Below are 16,751 nucleotides of genomic sequence, written 5' to 3'. Positions count from 1 at the left end.
ACCAGGGAAGGAGTCTTGGCATTCATAGACCTTGAGTCTGCACAGCATCCCTTGCTCTGGGGTGCACTCCTGCAGTGAGCTCTCGTCTCTCAGGTAACCATGTATCAATGTGCTGCAGCACACGCACCCCCATGTGGGAGCCCCACCAGTACCAGGGAAGGAGTCTTGGCATTCATAGACCTTGAGTCTGCACAGCATCCCTTGCTCTGGGGTGCACTCCTGCAGTGAGCTCTCGTCTCTCAGGTAACCATGTATCAATGTGCTGCACAGGCTCTGGGCTGTACTCAAGCAGTCTATTCTGGTTACTCAGGATTGAATGACATGGGGGATTGTGAGAATCAGAACCCACTGCATGCATGCAGGGCTTTGCAATCGATTGCTTTCACATGCTGGGCCTTTTCATAGCTATGCTGCATGGGCTCAGTGCTTGACCGCATTATGCATCAGGGGAGGGCAGCTCTGGTAACACTGCACTTTAGTCATAAAGGTACCAAGAACTCTCTAACTGTAATTCAAGGTTCACGCTGCGGCAGGTCAGAAGCAGAGTGCAGAGAAACCGCAGCAGAAGCTTTGACGTTTGGAGACAAGGCCTGAAAAATCACATGCACCATAAAACGGATTCTGTGACCTGCACAATACAACATGTTGATAGGGAAGAGTCCGGTTCCCAAACCAAAATGGAACCCTGACCACTATTAGATCTCATTTTCAATTAGTCCTGCAATTTTATCTGGTCCGCAGAGCGCCAAACAAGTTTCAAATGTTCACTGTGGGAGGCGAAACAGAAGTTACATGTTTCTGGACAGGACAGGACGACCAGGATGGATAGATTGACTGGGGCAGGGAATAGGCTGGATGGGGGAGGAAAGGCATGTTTTGAGGATTTTCAGAAAGTGGTGATGGAGGGTGCAGTGTTGATGTGGAGTTGTAAGGTGTTCTAGGCTCCGGGTGCCCGCTTGGTGAATGCATGCTTGTGTGTGCATGTTAGTTTGCAGAGTGATGTCTGGTATTTCTGTGGGTGATGGGTTTGACTGTGCTGTGAAGACAGGATGGGGCTTTGAGGTGGTTTGCTTTGTATACAATACAGCATTGTTTGCAAGCAATTTCCTGGAGTAGGGGGGAGCCAGTGGGACTGACAGGGAGCTGGGGAGAGTTATATGATAGCCCGTAGAAGGGCAACAGAAAAGTAGTAGGATTTAATAGTGTGCACATTCGTGGAAGAGGAAATGAAAATATCAGTGAAGATGGACAAGCAGAGCTTAGAACAGAATCTGTAACTAAAGACTAACGTCTACTTACCGAAGTTTCTGGAGTCTGCAGCCTGGGAGTTTCAGTCCTTCACAGAGCTGGCTCACTCCAGAATCCTCAAGTGTATTATCACCTATGTCCAATTCCAGGAGAGACTGATTTGTGCTGAAAACAGAGGCAATATACGTACAGCAGGAACCTGTGAGTTTGCAGGTGTCTAACCTGCAGGAGACAGAAGAAAATGTTCAAAGTGAATAAATAGATTTATTTAAATCGATTAGAACAATGACCGATTTAGAAAGACCGAACTGTCAGCCCCTGCAAAATAAATCAGTAATTTTTATGTGTGGCCTTCAAAAAGCAGACATTTCACATAGATCCTTGATTTAATCTTTTCCTCCAGCTCTCCTTCACCCATCTCTGCATCTCCTTTTTACTCCTCCGACTAGACTCCTCTTTGTTCCCTTTCCCCTCCCTTTTGGGCCCCTGTCTTAATCTTACAAATGGCAACGCTCCTTCCTTCCTCTCGTCTTTTTATCCACACCCTCCCTCTCTTCCTTCTCACTCTTACCCCCAGGATGCCTTCAATTCTCTTTAGTCTTCACTTACCCTTGATTCTTTCTATTCTTTACCACCTTTTTCACCCCCATACAAACCCTTGCAGCCTTGGCTCCCTACACAGATTCGCTCTTTGCGGGATTCTCTCTGTCGCGCTGGGGAAGGTAATCTAAATCTGCCTCTGATCACCTTCTGCTCCCATCTCTTCATTCTTCCTATGAATCCTCCTTTGAAGCAGCCAAAACCATTACTTCTCGGACCTTGTGCAATCTTACTCCCCTCATCCTCATCTTTCAACTTGTGGACTGTTTACTCTCTCTTCCTTTCCCTGCCCTCTCCCTGTTTCCCCACCTGATCTTGCCGTTTACTTACCTAGCAAAGTTCTTATGCTCTTATACATAACATTTTTACCTTACTCATCCCTTAGTACATGACTGCACTTCTTAATTCCTCACTCTTTTTGCTGCATTTCCTTCTGCATTCAAAGGTGCTACTATCTTGCCTATTCTATCAAAACTCCTAAAACGTGTGGTCTATTCTCAAGTCTAATTACCGGAGCCAACAGTCTCTTCTTCCTCTTCTCTGCTGCTTTCGACACTGTTGATCACCCATCTCTTCTAACCACACTCTTAGATTTGGGATTGTATAACACTGTTCTACATTGATTCCCCTCTTATCGCTCTAAACATTCTTTTCTGTTTCCTGGGCTGGCACTCACTCGTCTCCATTTCCTCTGCAGTTTTGTGTCCCCTGGGGCTCTCTCTTCTTCTGCCTCTATACTTCTCCTCTTTCTAATAGCGTAGCCACATTTGGCTTTTCATTCCACTTCTATTCTGACAATTCACAAATATATCTGTCCTTTCCCAACTTCTCAGGTAATTTTCACTTCTCACTATCTGTCTGACTTGTTGAAATCCAGTAATTGATGCACTCTCATTAACGTCATGTGAATTCCTCTTAAACTGCAGTTCATTTCTCCCACCTTGTTCCATCTCCCCCTTTCCTTTTTCTCTCTCTCTAATTCCCCCTTGTTCTCCTTCCCCGTCCAGATACTGCTTGTAATCTTTGGAGTAATCTTTGACCCCTCTCTCAATGTTTCCTCTCATATAGCCACTGTTTCTCGCACCTACCAATTTCCATATTTAATATCCATAAAATGAGACTCTTGCTCTACCTCTCTGCCACTAAAATGTGTCTCTGCTGTTGTCTTCTCTCTACTTTGCTACTGTTTTTCCCTGCTTATTGGTTTTCCTGTTTACCAGCTAGTTACTCTTCTATCTATAACCTTTGAATTTGTGTTATCCTGTCCCTTCCCTCTCGCTCGTCCATCTCTTCTGCTCTTCATTCCTTATCCTGGCTTTCCTTTCAATGTGTCTCCTTTTCTGTTTTCTTTGCCTTCTCTATAAATGCTTCAATGACCTTGTTCCACTCAATCTTTCATCGCTGACCTAATTCTACTCTCCACTGCATCTCCTCCCCTCCCAATACCTCTTCTTGCTTGCTGTGCCCTAACCACCTTGTGCACAGCCCCGCCTTTACCTCTTCTCACTAATCATCCCAAAATACTGGAATGCTCTCCCTTTCTCTATTCATATCTCTTCCTCCATTTCGATCGTCTAAAGTCCTAAGTTCTTTCCTCGCCTGTCTAATGTAATTCATCATTATTCTAGTCTCTTTTTTCCAACCAAATCTTTTTATTTATATTTTATCACTGCAGCACATTTGGACCAACTGGTATACATTGTATCTGGTGTCAATGCACAAAACATTAAAAAGCTACAGAGACATCTATAACCCTACGTCCCGTCCCCTTTCCTCCATACTTATGGGACATTCCGTCCTGAGGGACAGGACCGGAGCACGTTTGTAAAAAGCATCACATTTTCATAAATGTGTCCTACTTCTCTTTTTACGCTGGGTTACCGCATGTGGCCGTACACCTGCCCTCCTTAGCTCTGCCCAGCGCATCGGCCAGCAGTCCTTTTCTCTGCGCGGTCGGGACTGGACACATTTGCATCTTCGGAAGATTTTTTCCTTTCCAGTGTCCTTCTCTCCTGCTCCGGTTTTGCGGTCGCTTAGTAGTCCATCTATGCCGGTTCGGTTAGAATTTCCTTCTTGTTCTTCTTGTGAGTGACGCTTCGCTAGGATGGTTCCCCATCCTCTTTGTTTTGAGTGTTTGGGTCCGGATCACTGGTGGGACTCTACTGCGATTCCCTCTCGGTCCAGGCACTTCATCGTCGTCTGGAGCGGTGGGAGGAGGTGTTTCAGCGTGTTCCTCTCTGCATTTTCAGAGTTTCATCGACGAGAAGAAAAGACGCCTGGTAAGTTCTTTTGTTTTTAGGGCACCCTGACCAGGGGACTCCTTCCCGGGGTCTTCCCGGTCCGTGAGGGGCTTCATAAGCTCTACTACCGGGGTTTCCCCGGAGGTGCCTTCCAGGCCTAAAAAAGGTACCAGAGTTTTCTCTGACAGCTTCCATAAGGGGCATGCCTGCACCGGATTACAATCCGAGGCCCCTCCTGTGGGTGCTAATCAATGGCCCAGTTCTACTAAGGCTGTGGATACCGGAGCTTGCTTCAAGGTCTCCATGTCTGGTGCTTCCCATACAGACACCGGGGCGCGCCCTGAGGCCTCTGTAGAGGCTTTCTGTACCGAACCAAGGTTCAAGGCCCCTCTTGAGGGAGCTGTTACCGGACTCTGTTTTGAGGTTCCTCTTTCTGAGGCTAAGATGACCGACAGAACTGAGAGACCTGTGAAGGTCTTGTTGGTGAGGTGGATTCCTCAACGTTCCCGTCTTGGCGGTGATGCTGGTTCTGGTTCTGTCAAGGGGGTACAGAGTGAGGTCGCGGACCATAATTCCTCTGTTACCTGACATCCTACGCCACACAGTACCAGCTCTGCCGAGGTTCCTTGTAGTAAGGCTAAAGTCAAGGCCCCTGAACCGTCTGTGGAGAACCCTGCCTCACTCACACATGTGAGGCAGTTCTCCTCAGACGCTGATAAAATGACGACCGTTTCCACACGAACTACGGCGGCCATTTTGGGTTCCTCCCTTACACCTACACCATCGGCGTCGGGTGCTGGGAGCGTGCTTTCAGGTGAACATCAACTTCCTTGTGCAAATCCTTTTTGTCCAGTTTATGACTGGAATGCTCTGATGCCATTACCGCACACGGTCTCGCTTCCTTCTACATCTGCTCCCTTGATCTATGTTGATCCGGCTGGAGGAGGCCCTTCTTGGCAACCCCCTCTCTTACGTCCTTGGAGTTACCCCTATCATGAGCGGCCTCTGCCCACTCCAATGCCTAAGCCTTCGGCGGAGGATTTCTTTTTTGGAAAATTTCAGAGGATCATGCACTCTGACCCCATGAAGGAGTATTTCAGAGGTCTTTTTAGGGAAATCTGCCCTCCAACGCCTACTCCTGTACCAGCAGTTCCAACCGTAGCACCGGCTGTTCTGGCGGCTATCCCACCTCTACCGATTGGCCCACCTCCAGCCCTTCCCCCCCTGCCTCCCTTGTCTCCGATAGACAAGTCTTCGGCAGAGCCAGATGTGACACAGGCTGATCCGGACGCATTGGATGACACACAAGGGGATCAGGATAGCGCGGACCAGCCCCGCTGTGTTAGAGCGTTACATGACCGAGTTCTGGACATGATGTGTCTATTGGATGTACCAGTACCTGAGGCACCCGCTCCGCAAGAGGAGGTGCTTTCTGGGGCGTTCAACTTGTCTCCTCAGGAGCGTACCTGCTTGTTCTTTCAGAGGGACGTTTTGGCCGAGGTCTGCAAGGTCTGGGATAAACCACACTCTGGACAACACGTTGTCAAGAGGATTGACGCTCGTTATAGGCTTCGCACTTCGGAAGAGGTAGCCTTAGTGTCTTGTCCGCTCCCTTCCTCCACAGTGGTGGCGGCTGCCATGCTACAATCCAGACCGGCTTCCGCGTCTTCTACAGCAGCGGCCCAGGTTCTGGACAAGGAGGAGAAGTTGCTTGACTCCTTGGGTAGAAAGATCTTCACCTATTCGGCCCTGCAGTTAAGCCATGCGAATGCAGAGCTCATTTTAGCAGCGGCAAATATGAAAATGTGGAAAGGTCTTTCTGAATTTGAGGAGTTCATTCCTGCGGACAAGCTGGATGATTTTGAGGGTGGCTTGTCAGATGCCAGGGTTCTGGCGCAGGATATGCCCGAGGCCGTGGCACATAATGTTGATACCTCGGCTCCAGGCCTCATGCTTGGTGCTGGCACCTCTAGTCAGGCTTGGCTTCATGCCACAAAGTTTTCTAAGGAGGTCCAGGATAAGGTTCTGGACCTCCCTTTTCACGGCAAAGAGCTGTTCCATTCTTCAACGCATGTGGAGCCAACTAAGACTAAGGAGAGCACTCAAACAGCCAACTCCCTGTCCGTGTTGGTGAAGCCACCGTTCAAAGCTCAGAGAACGTCATCTCAGCCTCGGTCCTCCTCTGGTTTTCGAGGGTTTCTGGATCGTAGGACATGCAGAGTCGATCCTCCATCTGGGAATCCTCATCGGAAACAGCAGCGAGGCTGATTTTTCTCTCAGTCCTCTGCCTCCTCTTCAGGATCAGGTGGTCTGGCCGCCGAGAAGTCTGCTAAATTATGTTTTTCGGCGCTCGCACGAGACCATGGTGGGAGGGCGCATTGCGTCTCACTGGGAGGCGTGGCAGACCATTACGAGGATCAGTGGATCTTGTCAGCTGCTCGGGCGGGCTTCCGCTTGCCCCTTCCCCCTATCCCACCCTTCAATCCTCCCTTCCAACAGTCGGGGACGCCTTCCCTCAGAGCCGAAGTCCAGAAGCTTCTGGATCTCAGAGCAGTGGAACCCGTTCTCCTAAGGGAGGGCTTCTACTCCTGACTGTTTACAGTGCCAAAATCCAACCAGGCTGGCCTGGGCACCATCCTAGACCTTTCCCAGTTCAACCTTTCTCTTCGCCAAGAGAAATTCAAGATGATCACGCCCTGTCAGATAAAGTCCTCTCTACAGAAGGGCAACTGGCTCAGCGTGGTGGACCATCTGGATGCTTACATGCATATCCTCATTTGGAGTCCGCATCAGAAATACCTGTGGTTTTTCATGGGGGAGGAGCATTTCCAGTTTTGTTTGCTCCCGTTTGGTCTCAGCTCGGCGACGCGTGTCTTTACGAAGATGATGTTGGTCATCGCAGCTTTTCTTCACAACTGGCTACTGCGCAGTCCTTGTCCACTGAAAGCCTCGAACAACCTTCAGTCTCTTCTCCAGCTCCTGTTCCACCTTGGGCTGTCAGTGAACTGGCAGAAATCCTCCATGGCGGTCTCTAAGGACTTGATTTTCCTGGGGTTACGTTGGAACACGATCGATTGCAGAGTGTACCTGACTGGAGACAGAATGGCGGATCTGTTTGCCACGTGTCACGTGTTCATGTAGTGTTCATGCAGTCAGAGTGTATGTCGGCCTGGTGGTTCCAGAGGCTTATGGGCCTCATAGCTTCATGCGTACTGGCTTTTCCTCTTGCTCTTCAAGATGAGACGGACGCAGATGGCAGTTCCTGGCTTCAAGCAGTGGATCCAGATTCCAAAATGATTTTGGTTCCACCTTTCATGAGGACACACCTCTTGTGGTGGTCTTCTCTCAGCAACCTGTCGGTGGGTGCTCCTTTCCAGGACCCTTGCCCACTATTGACAGTCACGACGGATCCCTCCCTTCTGGGTTAGGGTGCGACATTGGATCATCTTCAGGTTTTGGTCACCACAGGACAGACAGCTACATAAAAATTATCTGGAGCACCTGGCGATATTCCTGGCGCTGAAAGCGTTCAAACCAGGCATTGTCAACAAGGTGGTCCATGTCCGCAAGGACAATGCGGTGTCGTGTTCTATATCAGCAAACAGTGGGGTACCAGGTCTCCTCCTCTTGTGGATCGTGCCATTCAGATTTCGGAATGGGCCATTCAGCATGGTATCTGGCTGGTTGCAGTACACATCCCGGGCCAGCTGAATGTCACTGCAGACGCCCTTAGCCGACGAGCAGTGCTCAGCTATGAGTGGGAACTGAACACAGAGATCCTCTTGGATATTTTACGCTGTTGGGGCACTCCAGAAGTAGACCTCTTTGCAACATTGACAAACAGGAAGCTTCCCCTCTATGCCTCCTGGAACGAACTCTGGGCCTCTTCCCTGGGGGATGCTTTTGAGGTTCCGTGGCACAACATGAGGGCACACACCTTCCGGCCTCTTCCTCTGATTCACTGGGGACCTCAGGAAAACGTTGAATTGCACTCTCCTGTTCATAACCCCATGGTGGCCAGCCAGGTTCTGGTTTTTCGGAGCTTCTACATCTGTCAGTCTGCTCTCCGATCAGGCTTCCGCTGATTCCCGACCTGCTTCACCAGAGCAATCAGCAGTTGTGGCACCCCTCCCCAGAATCGTTCAGATTGGTGGCCTGGTGCCTGAGTTCAGATCTCTAGAGCGTTTCAATTTGTCAGCAGATAACATGCGCATTATTCAGGCGGCCAGGAAACCTTCGACAAGGTCTCAGTATAGGAGTAAATGGCTATGGTTCTGCCACTGGTATTTAGCTAGGCAGCTAGATCCCAGGGAGCCTACTATCGACATAGTTCTGTCTTTCGTCTCACATCTGGCAGAATCGGACATTCATGTCTTGTCCTGCAGGACTTATTTGTCAGCTGTTGCTGCTTATCTGTCCACTGACCAGTGCTCTTTTTCATTGACGAATCCTGTCATTAAAAGACACTGTGCGGGCCTATTACATCTTTATCCTCCTGTTCGCAACCTGCATCCTAGGAGGGATCTGAATGTGGCCCTTATAGCCTTGTGTCATAATCCTTTTGAGCCCATGGCTACTGTCGATTTTAAGTACCTTTCATGGAAAGTGTCCTTTTTGATTGCTGTGACTTCGACAAGGCGTGTAAGTGAGCTTCAGGCCTTGTCGGTAGAGTATCCATTCCTTACTTTTCATAAGGATAAGGTTGTCCTGCGGCCGAATCCCTCCTTTCTCCCGAAGGTGGCCTCTGATTTTCATTTGAATCAGTCAATTTCATTGCCTGTCTTCTTTCCAGACCTGGCCTCAGAGGCCGAAAGGGTTCTTCACTGCCTGGACGTTAGAAGAGCCCTTAAGTTCTATCTGGACAGAACATCTGAGCTTAGGAACTCTCTGCAGCTTTTTGAGACCTTCGGAAATCCGCAAGGAAAGCCGGCCTCGGTGGATCGCGGCCTGTATTTCTGAGGCGGATATCATTCATGGTCTTCAAGCCCCAAGGGGAATTCATGCCCATCTTGTGCAGGCAAGGCGGCCGCCGTTGCCTTCCAAAGATTGTGTACCCATCGGCTTTTTGTAAGCATTACTGTCTGGACCTGAGCTCCAGGGCTGATGCCCAGTTCGGTCAAGTTGTGCTTAGGAACCTGTTTCAATAAGGAGTTTCCACCCCCCCCTAATTCCTGTGAGGAGTGCTTGGGAATCTCTCATATGTTTGGAGGAAAGGGGACGGGACGTAGGAGTATAATAAAGTTACTCACCGTAGTGAATACCTTACTCCTAGTCCATAGTCCCCTTTCCTCCATACGCCCGCCCGCCGTCCCCTCTAATAAGGTTCCTCTGTTATTGCTTAAAGGTCTCTGGCCTGGCGATAGAAAAGGACTGATGGGCGATGCGCTGGGCGGAGCTAAGAAGGGCGGGGTTACGGCCATGTGTGGTACCCCACGTAAAAAGAGAAGAAGGACACATTTTTGAAAATGTGATGCTTTTTACAAAAGTGCCCCGGTCCCGTCCCATAAGTATGGAGGAAAGGGGACTTTGGACTAGGAGTAAGGTAGTCACTACGGTGAGTAACTTTATTATTCTGACAAAGGCAGTGCATACGTTTACATTAAAAACCCAGTAAACATTTAGGTCCGACATATTATTCCTGGCTGAACGGCTACCATCACAGTAATGGGAATCATTGAAGCAGGGGTGGTTTTGATGTCACCGCAGGTACTTTCTCCGAATATTCGATGAAAGGTAATCATATGTTTCTATATTTCTCATATTTATCTATACTTAGATCTGTGATTTTCTGCGCCACCATAATGTCCCATATTTTCACCCACCAAATCTGAATCAGGGGACTTCAGGGTTTTTCCAGTTACGAGTAATCATGATCTTAGCCGCTGTTGTTAAGTGTGTCAATAGAGCAGCCATGGGCCCCGTCATGGTAAAGACCCCCTCCCTGTGTCTCTCCCATGACCACCTCCCCTGTGGGTTCATCGGTAGGTTCATCGGTAGGCCTATTCCAGTGATATTCGTTCCTCGCGCCAGTACCTCCTTCCAGAAGTGCCTCACCTTACCACATGTCCAGAATAGGTGGATCAAGGTACCCTCGTCAGGACACCCTCTCCAACAATTCGGAGAATAAGTTGCATTTATTTGATGCAAAACCTGTGGGGTCAAATACCACCTGTAGCATATTTTTGCCAGACATTCTTTGTCCGTCGCACATCTTGAGGATCCATGATTCCGGGCCCAGATATGACTCCAGGTCTCGTCGTCGATTTCACCTCCTAGATCCTGCTCCCATTTGTTCATACAAGCCATCCGGTGCTTCGGATTGTATCTGACGAACACCTTGTATAGTGTGGGCCCCTTTACCCGTTTTTACTTCAGAACGTCTTGTAAGTTCTAGTGCGGTCTGTTGCCTCGACCCCCTGGCCTTAGTATGCGATTGGGAGGCCCAGTGTCGTAGTTGTGCATATTGAAATCTGTGTCTCTCACCCACGTGGAATTTACACTTACATTCCACAAATGACAGAGGTCTATCCTCAGTGTATAGTTGACCGGATCTGTGCGATTCCCGCGCATTTTTTACTGCTCATACGAAAATGACCTTTTTTTAATTTTCCCCCTTTTCATCACATATATAGATGTGGGGGGAACCCCCCACTGCCCTGATACCGACACACATGCATTCTCCACTTTAACCATCCCCACATATCATATATATATATATATATATATATATATATGCAGTGATATTGGGATTTCCAAATTCAACATTTTCGGATGCGTAGTAAATGCATGTGCAATGATTCCTACCTCTAGCAAGCACATAAACCATACCCTAGCCTTGGCCAGATGAACAGGAGAGAGCGGTCCCATACTTGTCCTTATTCCCCACCAACGGGACGCCCTTCTCCAATAGTGAATAGTATTAATCATCGAAGACAGCACAGGGAGCTCCGCTTTATTATGTGAAATATTAAAGAAGGGAAGCTGGGAGACCATCTGGGGCGCAGAAGAAGATGGCCGCGCAGGCACGAAGCTCCCGCTCCCACCAGCAAAGCAATCATGATAAGGAGCGAAACTACCATGAATAAGCGTGCCTAAATGCAGACGAGAGAAGGAACGGACGATAAGAATCGGGACGGCTGAGAAGAAAGTGGAACGAACAGACGGCGGAGCTGAATAATGCAATGCAGTGAGTGCGGGCCCGCCTTCTTCGAGAGCGCAGAGGCGCCCTTGAGTCAGCCACTGACTGTAGAGACCAGGCGCTGACCGGAGAGCACTGTAGGATCACAGGCAGCCTGGATGGCCGTGTGCCAAGGAGACCGACACAGAAAGCAGAACCCCGAACGGAGACCCGGGAGGAAAACCCTCTGTGAAGAGTCCCGAAAGGGACGCAAAGCAGCCCTGAGAGCCGACGGGGAGTCCCTGCCACGCAGCTAAGCTAATACGGAAGGCCCCCGCTCCATAGTGGCCAAAGTCCTGAGCTACAAAGACAGAACAGACGTCCTGAACAGAGCTAAACAACAAGGGGAAGTGAACTTTGAGGGCTCCAAAGTGACGATATATCAAGATCTCTCAAACCTCATACTCGCCAGGCACAGGGCTTGTCGGCCCCTGACTACGTGGTTAAGAAAGAAGGAGATCAGATACAGGTGGGGGCTACCCCTTCTCGTTACTATTTGAGGAGGAGGGGGTGGACTATAGAATAACCTCGGCGGAGGAGGCGGAGCAGGTTCTGGGGAATCTCACAGCATATATTGAGGCCACGCCGAGGAATCCACGAGGTCCGTCCACAAGTAGAAAAAGCACGAGACCCACACCGGACCCGTAAAGTAGGCGGAGAGGTCAAGCAAGGAGAAAGTGCATGAGAGCAACGGGCCCTCACCACATAAGATGCCCAAGCCACTGGGACAGCGGCCAGAACGTTACTCCTGGGGAGGAAATGAGTGAACACTGAAGAATAAATATCATTCAGGGTAGATGATCTAAGTATTGCAGACACGTTGCCGGAGGGACGTAATAGACTCGCTCCAAAGTGGCCTTCTGTGGGAGAGAGGGTGTCTCAGAGACTTTTACACTCCATAACAAGTTAAACCCAGTTGTGGGTTTGGGAACGGGGTTAGCTCCAGGGAAGAAATTGTCAGTCCAAATGAAAAGGGATTCTGTCTGAAAGGAGATGAAAACATGGGAGAGTCCTTCACCAAGCATATGAGGAAAGGAAGGGAAGGGGGATACACCCACGATGGGGAGGGAAGGGTCTAGTAGTTGGCACACTCAACCTGAAAGGCCTTAACTCCCTGACAAAAAGATCCTTGGTTGTGAGGGAATTCCGTAAAGCCTTGCTAGATGTGCTCTTTTTGGAGGAGACATGCCTAATACAGGGAGAGGAACGGCCTCTGTGAGTGGAGGGGAATAGGTCAAGTCCACTGGGCGTCTTGGAGCGCCAAAAAAGGAGGTGTTGGCATAGTCCTGCATAAATAGTGCAGGTTACGGGAGTGTGTGGCCACAAACGTGCTGGGGGGCAGACTGCTGATACTGCAGGGCAGCATGGATGGAGCAAAAGTGCTACTGGTGGCAGTTTACCCTCCTAGTCAAGGGCAAGAAGAGTTCTTGCTTAGAGCATTTGGCACAATACAAGGTCTCGATACGGATCTGTATGTCATAGGAGGGGACTTTAATTCATGGTCTAATGAATCCTGGGACAGAAAGGTGAAAGGTCGAATGAAGGAGAGGGCAAGCTGGGACAAGTGGGAAGGGCAATGGAGGCGCACGGCCTGTTAGACATGTGGAGAGGTCTGCACCCACGGGACGAGGGCTTTACCTTCTTCGCTCCGCCACACAAGACATACACTAGGATTGATTACCTACTCATAAATAAGGAACAGGGCGCGAGAGTGAGGAGTAGTACTATCAAGCCAATGGGTTGGACTGATCATGACATGGTTATTATGACCCTAGATGTGGAAGGGCTGCACAGGCCCGATGGCGCATGGCGTTGTAGTGAATTACTATGGGGAGACCCGATCTTTGCAGACCAACTGTCCGAAGCAATAGTTGAATACTTCAAATTAAATGATACAGGGGAAGTGGGGACGGAGATGGTCTGGGATGCTGGGAAGGCGACCTGGAGGGGCCTCTTGATCAGTGAGGGTGACGCAGAAGAAGAGGGAGAGGGGACTGAAGGAGGACAGACTGAGAAGGGAGATTATGGAGGGGGAGGGACGGATGCACGCTACTGACAGGAATGTAGATGGGATTAGGGAGGAGTTGTTGTCAAAGAGGGCAGAACTGAAAGCGCTGGGGATGGGGGAAACCCTATGGAAACTGAGATACCTTAAACAGAAATATTACGAGAAGGGGGATAAGGCTGATGCACTACTGGCGGCGAGGCTCCGGGTGCGTTAAGCAGAGAGATGGGTGTCCAAGCTGGGAGGCTCCGAAGGGAGAGACCAGGTCTCGCCGAAAGAGATTGCAGAGGACTTTGCCCGATACTATGAAACACTGTACAGGTCTGAAGCCCCCAGCAAGGAGAATGACGTGGGGGAATACCTGAGGGGGGTGAACATGATTAAATTCACAGGCCCAGAGGTCGATCACCTAGAGAAACCCATAACCGCTGAAGAGGTGGACGATGCGATATTGCGCCTCCCTAACGGGAAGGCCCCGGGGGAGGATGGATATACTATAGGGTTCTATAAAAAGCATTCAGGGGTCCTATTAACGCATACAGTGAAATTATATAACCATATTTTAGACATGGGGGAGGCGCCGCCAACGTTTAGTAAAGCGATGATATCAGTAACCCTGATGGAAGGGAGAGACCCGACCCGATGCTCATCATACCGCCCAATATCCCTTTTAAACATTGATGAAAAAATATTTACGAGAATCCTGGTGACACTATTTGAGGAGAAACTACCTTGCATAGTGCACCCAGATCAAATGGGGTTTGTAGCGGGTAGGCAGGGCCCTGACGCAATTCGCAAGACCCTAGATCTCACTGAACATGTAAAGGGAATCTCAGAGGACCAGGCGTTATTAAGCCTAGATGCGGAAAAAGCCTTCTATAGAGTAGAGTGGGGCTTTCTATTTGCCGTATTACGTAAGATAGGGGCGTGGGGGAGAGAATGTGTCGCGCAATTGGGGGGATCTATTCAGGAGTCACGGCACAGGTGGTTGTGAATGGGATGAAATCAAGGGAATTCGAGCTAAGCAGAGGTACTCAGCAAGGGTGTCCCCCATCACCCCCACTATTTGCACTGACAATGGAACCGCTAGGGGATAAAATTCATCATGATGATACGATAAAAGAGATTAGGGTGGCGATAGACAATCATAAGATGAGCATGTACGTGGATGACATACAGTTCATCCCTCAGAGGTGACGGGATCTGTACAGAGGGTACATGGGACACTGGAAGACTATGGAAAGGTAAAGGGTTTCAAGGTAAACATCAGTAAATCAATTCTCCTCCCTTTACAGGTACAAATGGAAACGCAAAGCAGGGAGTGGGGATACCGGTGGAAAAGGACAGCATGAAATACGTAGGGGTAAGGATACCCACACACCTGGAAAAGCAATACGAGATCAACTTCCCGCTGTTAATTGATAGACTCTTTGGCGTGCTGGAATCCTGGTCTAAACTAACAATCTCCTGGTTGGGAAGGCTTAATGCTCTAAACATGATGCTTCTACCTAGGATTTTATATCTATATGAGGCACTGCCAATAGAGTTCTCAGACTCACACTTCACAGACCTGAAAAAAAGAATGCTGCGGTTCCTGTGGCAGGGGAAAAACAAAGGGTGGCCTACAGGCTACTGGTGCAATCCAAGGAGAAAGGTGGCACGGGGCTCCCCAAGATGCGCACTTACTACTGAGTGGCCCAATTCAGAGCCCTGATCCCTCATCTCCGAATGGATAAGGTTAAGGAGTGGGTAGGCATAGAAAAACATCTTTTTCGGCCGGTCACGCTGGGAGACTGGGCGGCCCGAGAAGGGTTCAATTGCATAGGATTCTCTGGCCCGCTTTGGAGACTGGAGAGTTAGAAGGGAGATGGAGGGAGCTGCAACTTAGCCATCGACGCTGAGACATATATGGGCCGCCCCGATACAGGAACGTATACTAGGACATGAGAGATTTCAGTGCTGGTATGACGCAGGGCTGGAGAGAATAGTGCAGGTACTGAAGAAAGATAAATTCATAGACATAGGGGAACTGGACGAGACCCTCGGGATAGGGAAAACGTCTGTACTCCAATATCTACAGTTTAAAGGGGTACTAATGTCAAAGGAGTGGAAGGCAGAGCTGCACAGAGAGCGGACGCGTACAGAGAGGATACTAGACATGGAGAGGGTAACGAGGGGGCTCATTTCTAGAATGTATCGGCACTATTGGGAAGGTGACCTGGGGATGGTGATGGAGATTGAACAGTGGGAAAGTCTATGCACAAACACCCATCGTACTTCGGTGGCATGCCAATACAAACTAAACAGCCTCAAACTCTTATACCGTTGGCAGTGGGACCCGGTGAGGATATCTAAGATGTACTATGGGGCGGATCCACACTGCTGGAGGAAATGTGGTTAGGTGGCGGATTGCTGGCATATGTGGTGGGAGTGTGAGAGGGGTGGATAGGAGGCTGGACCCCCTGCTAGTACTGTTTGGAATGGAAGCGGTGGAAGGGACTGGGTGAAGCTTCCACGTATGCCGCATTACTTATTGTTAGCGGCCAGGGCATGCCTGGCAGGGGGATGAATGAGAGAGGGGCCCCCGAGCGAAACAGAGTGGGCCCCGAAGGCCCTGGACCTGTACAGAATGGAGGAACTAACGAGATGGCTACATAGCCAGGCTTCCAACTATGGCGATGGAATGGGCTTTGTCCCCTGAAAAGTACAACCCCGAGAGACCGCAGATAGAAGGGGGAAGTGAGAAAGTAGGGGAAATTAGGGTTATAGAGGAGAAGGAGTGACTGGAGTACTCTGGTTGGGGACAGGTGGAGGACTGTTGAAGTGGAGTAGCCTACACAGGATGGAAGGGGAAGAGGGTAAGAGCAATATGGGTGTGCCCCAATCTGGACCCTGAGGAGGGGATTGGCCCCATGAATGGTCAGGGTAGGAGTACTCTCCGCACAGGATGGTACGGACTGGTACAGGGGCCGGATCACAGGGCCTGCAGGCATCCCTGCAGGGACAATCCCAGAGCTACAGGGAGTGGAAGATGTGGGGAGGGGAGGGTGAGTTAAAAGTTGTTGTTGAGATGGGAAAAAACAGAAAACTTGAATGGCAAATGTTTATTCTACTTGTTCTATGCTTATACGCTGCCCCCTCCCCTTCTCTCTACCTCGCTCATGGCGCTTTCTGGTTCTCCTATCTTCTCTAACTGTTTCTCCATTGACTATCCTTCCCTTCTCACTAAGTCTGGTAGGAAGAAGTTAAAAAAGAATATCTTGGCCTCCAACCCTGGTCTCCCTATTGCTGACACCTATTCCAGCGCTTCCGCTAGACAGACCTTCACCGACATCCTCTTTGTTGTTCCTTTGCCAGATCTGTGGACTCTTCCTAGGATCTCTGTGCTCTCTTCTTTCTCCTCCTCTCAAGCCCTCATGGCCCCTTCGACTCCTCCAAGGTCATCATTAATGTCTACCTAAATGGCACCGTCATGGTCCAA

At 49.6% G+C, this 16,751-nt stretch overlaps 1 protein-coding gene across 4 annotated transcripts in view; it reads right to left on the bottom strand.

Moving 5' to 3' along the window:
• Positions 1-16,751, bottom strand: part of LOC138452987 (NACHT, LRR and PYD domains-containing protein 12-like) — a 468,167-nt gene that overhangs the window by 234,288 nt on the left and 217,128 nt on the right. For 3 of the 4 annotated variants that reach the window (XM_069605368.1, XM_069605370.1, XM_069605367.1), the window contains one exon: positions 1,300-1,470. The exons of the other annotated variant lie outside the window; for it this stretch is intronic. In XM_069605368.1, the coding sequence (XP_069461469.1) occupies positions 1,300-1,470 (171 nt within the window). The remainder of the gene's footprint in view (positions 1-1,299; positions 1,471-16,751) is intronic. 4 annotated transcript variants of the gene reach the window in all.

The sequence above is a fragment of the Ambystoma mexicanum genome, chromosome 4p, assembly GCF_040938575.1.
Source record: "Ambystoma mexicanum isolate Mex_15411 chromosome 4p, UKY_AmexF1_1, whole genome shotgun sequence".
Taxonomy (NCBI): Eukaryota; Metazoa; Chordata; class Amphibia; order Caudata; family Ambystomatidae; genus Ambystoma; species Ambystoma mexicanum.
This window is presented reverse-complemented; position numbering and strand designations above follow the sequence as displayed.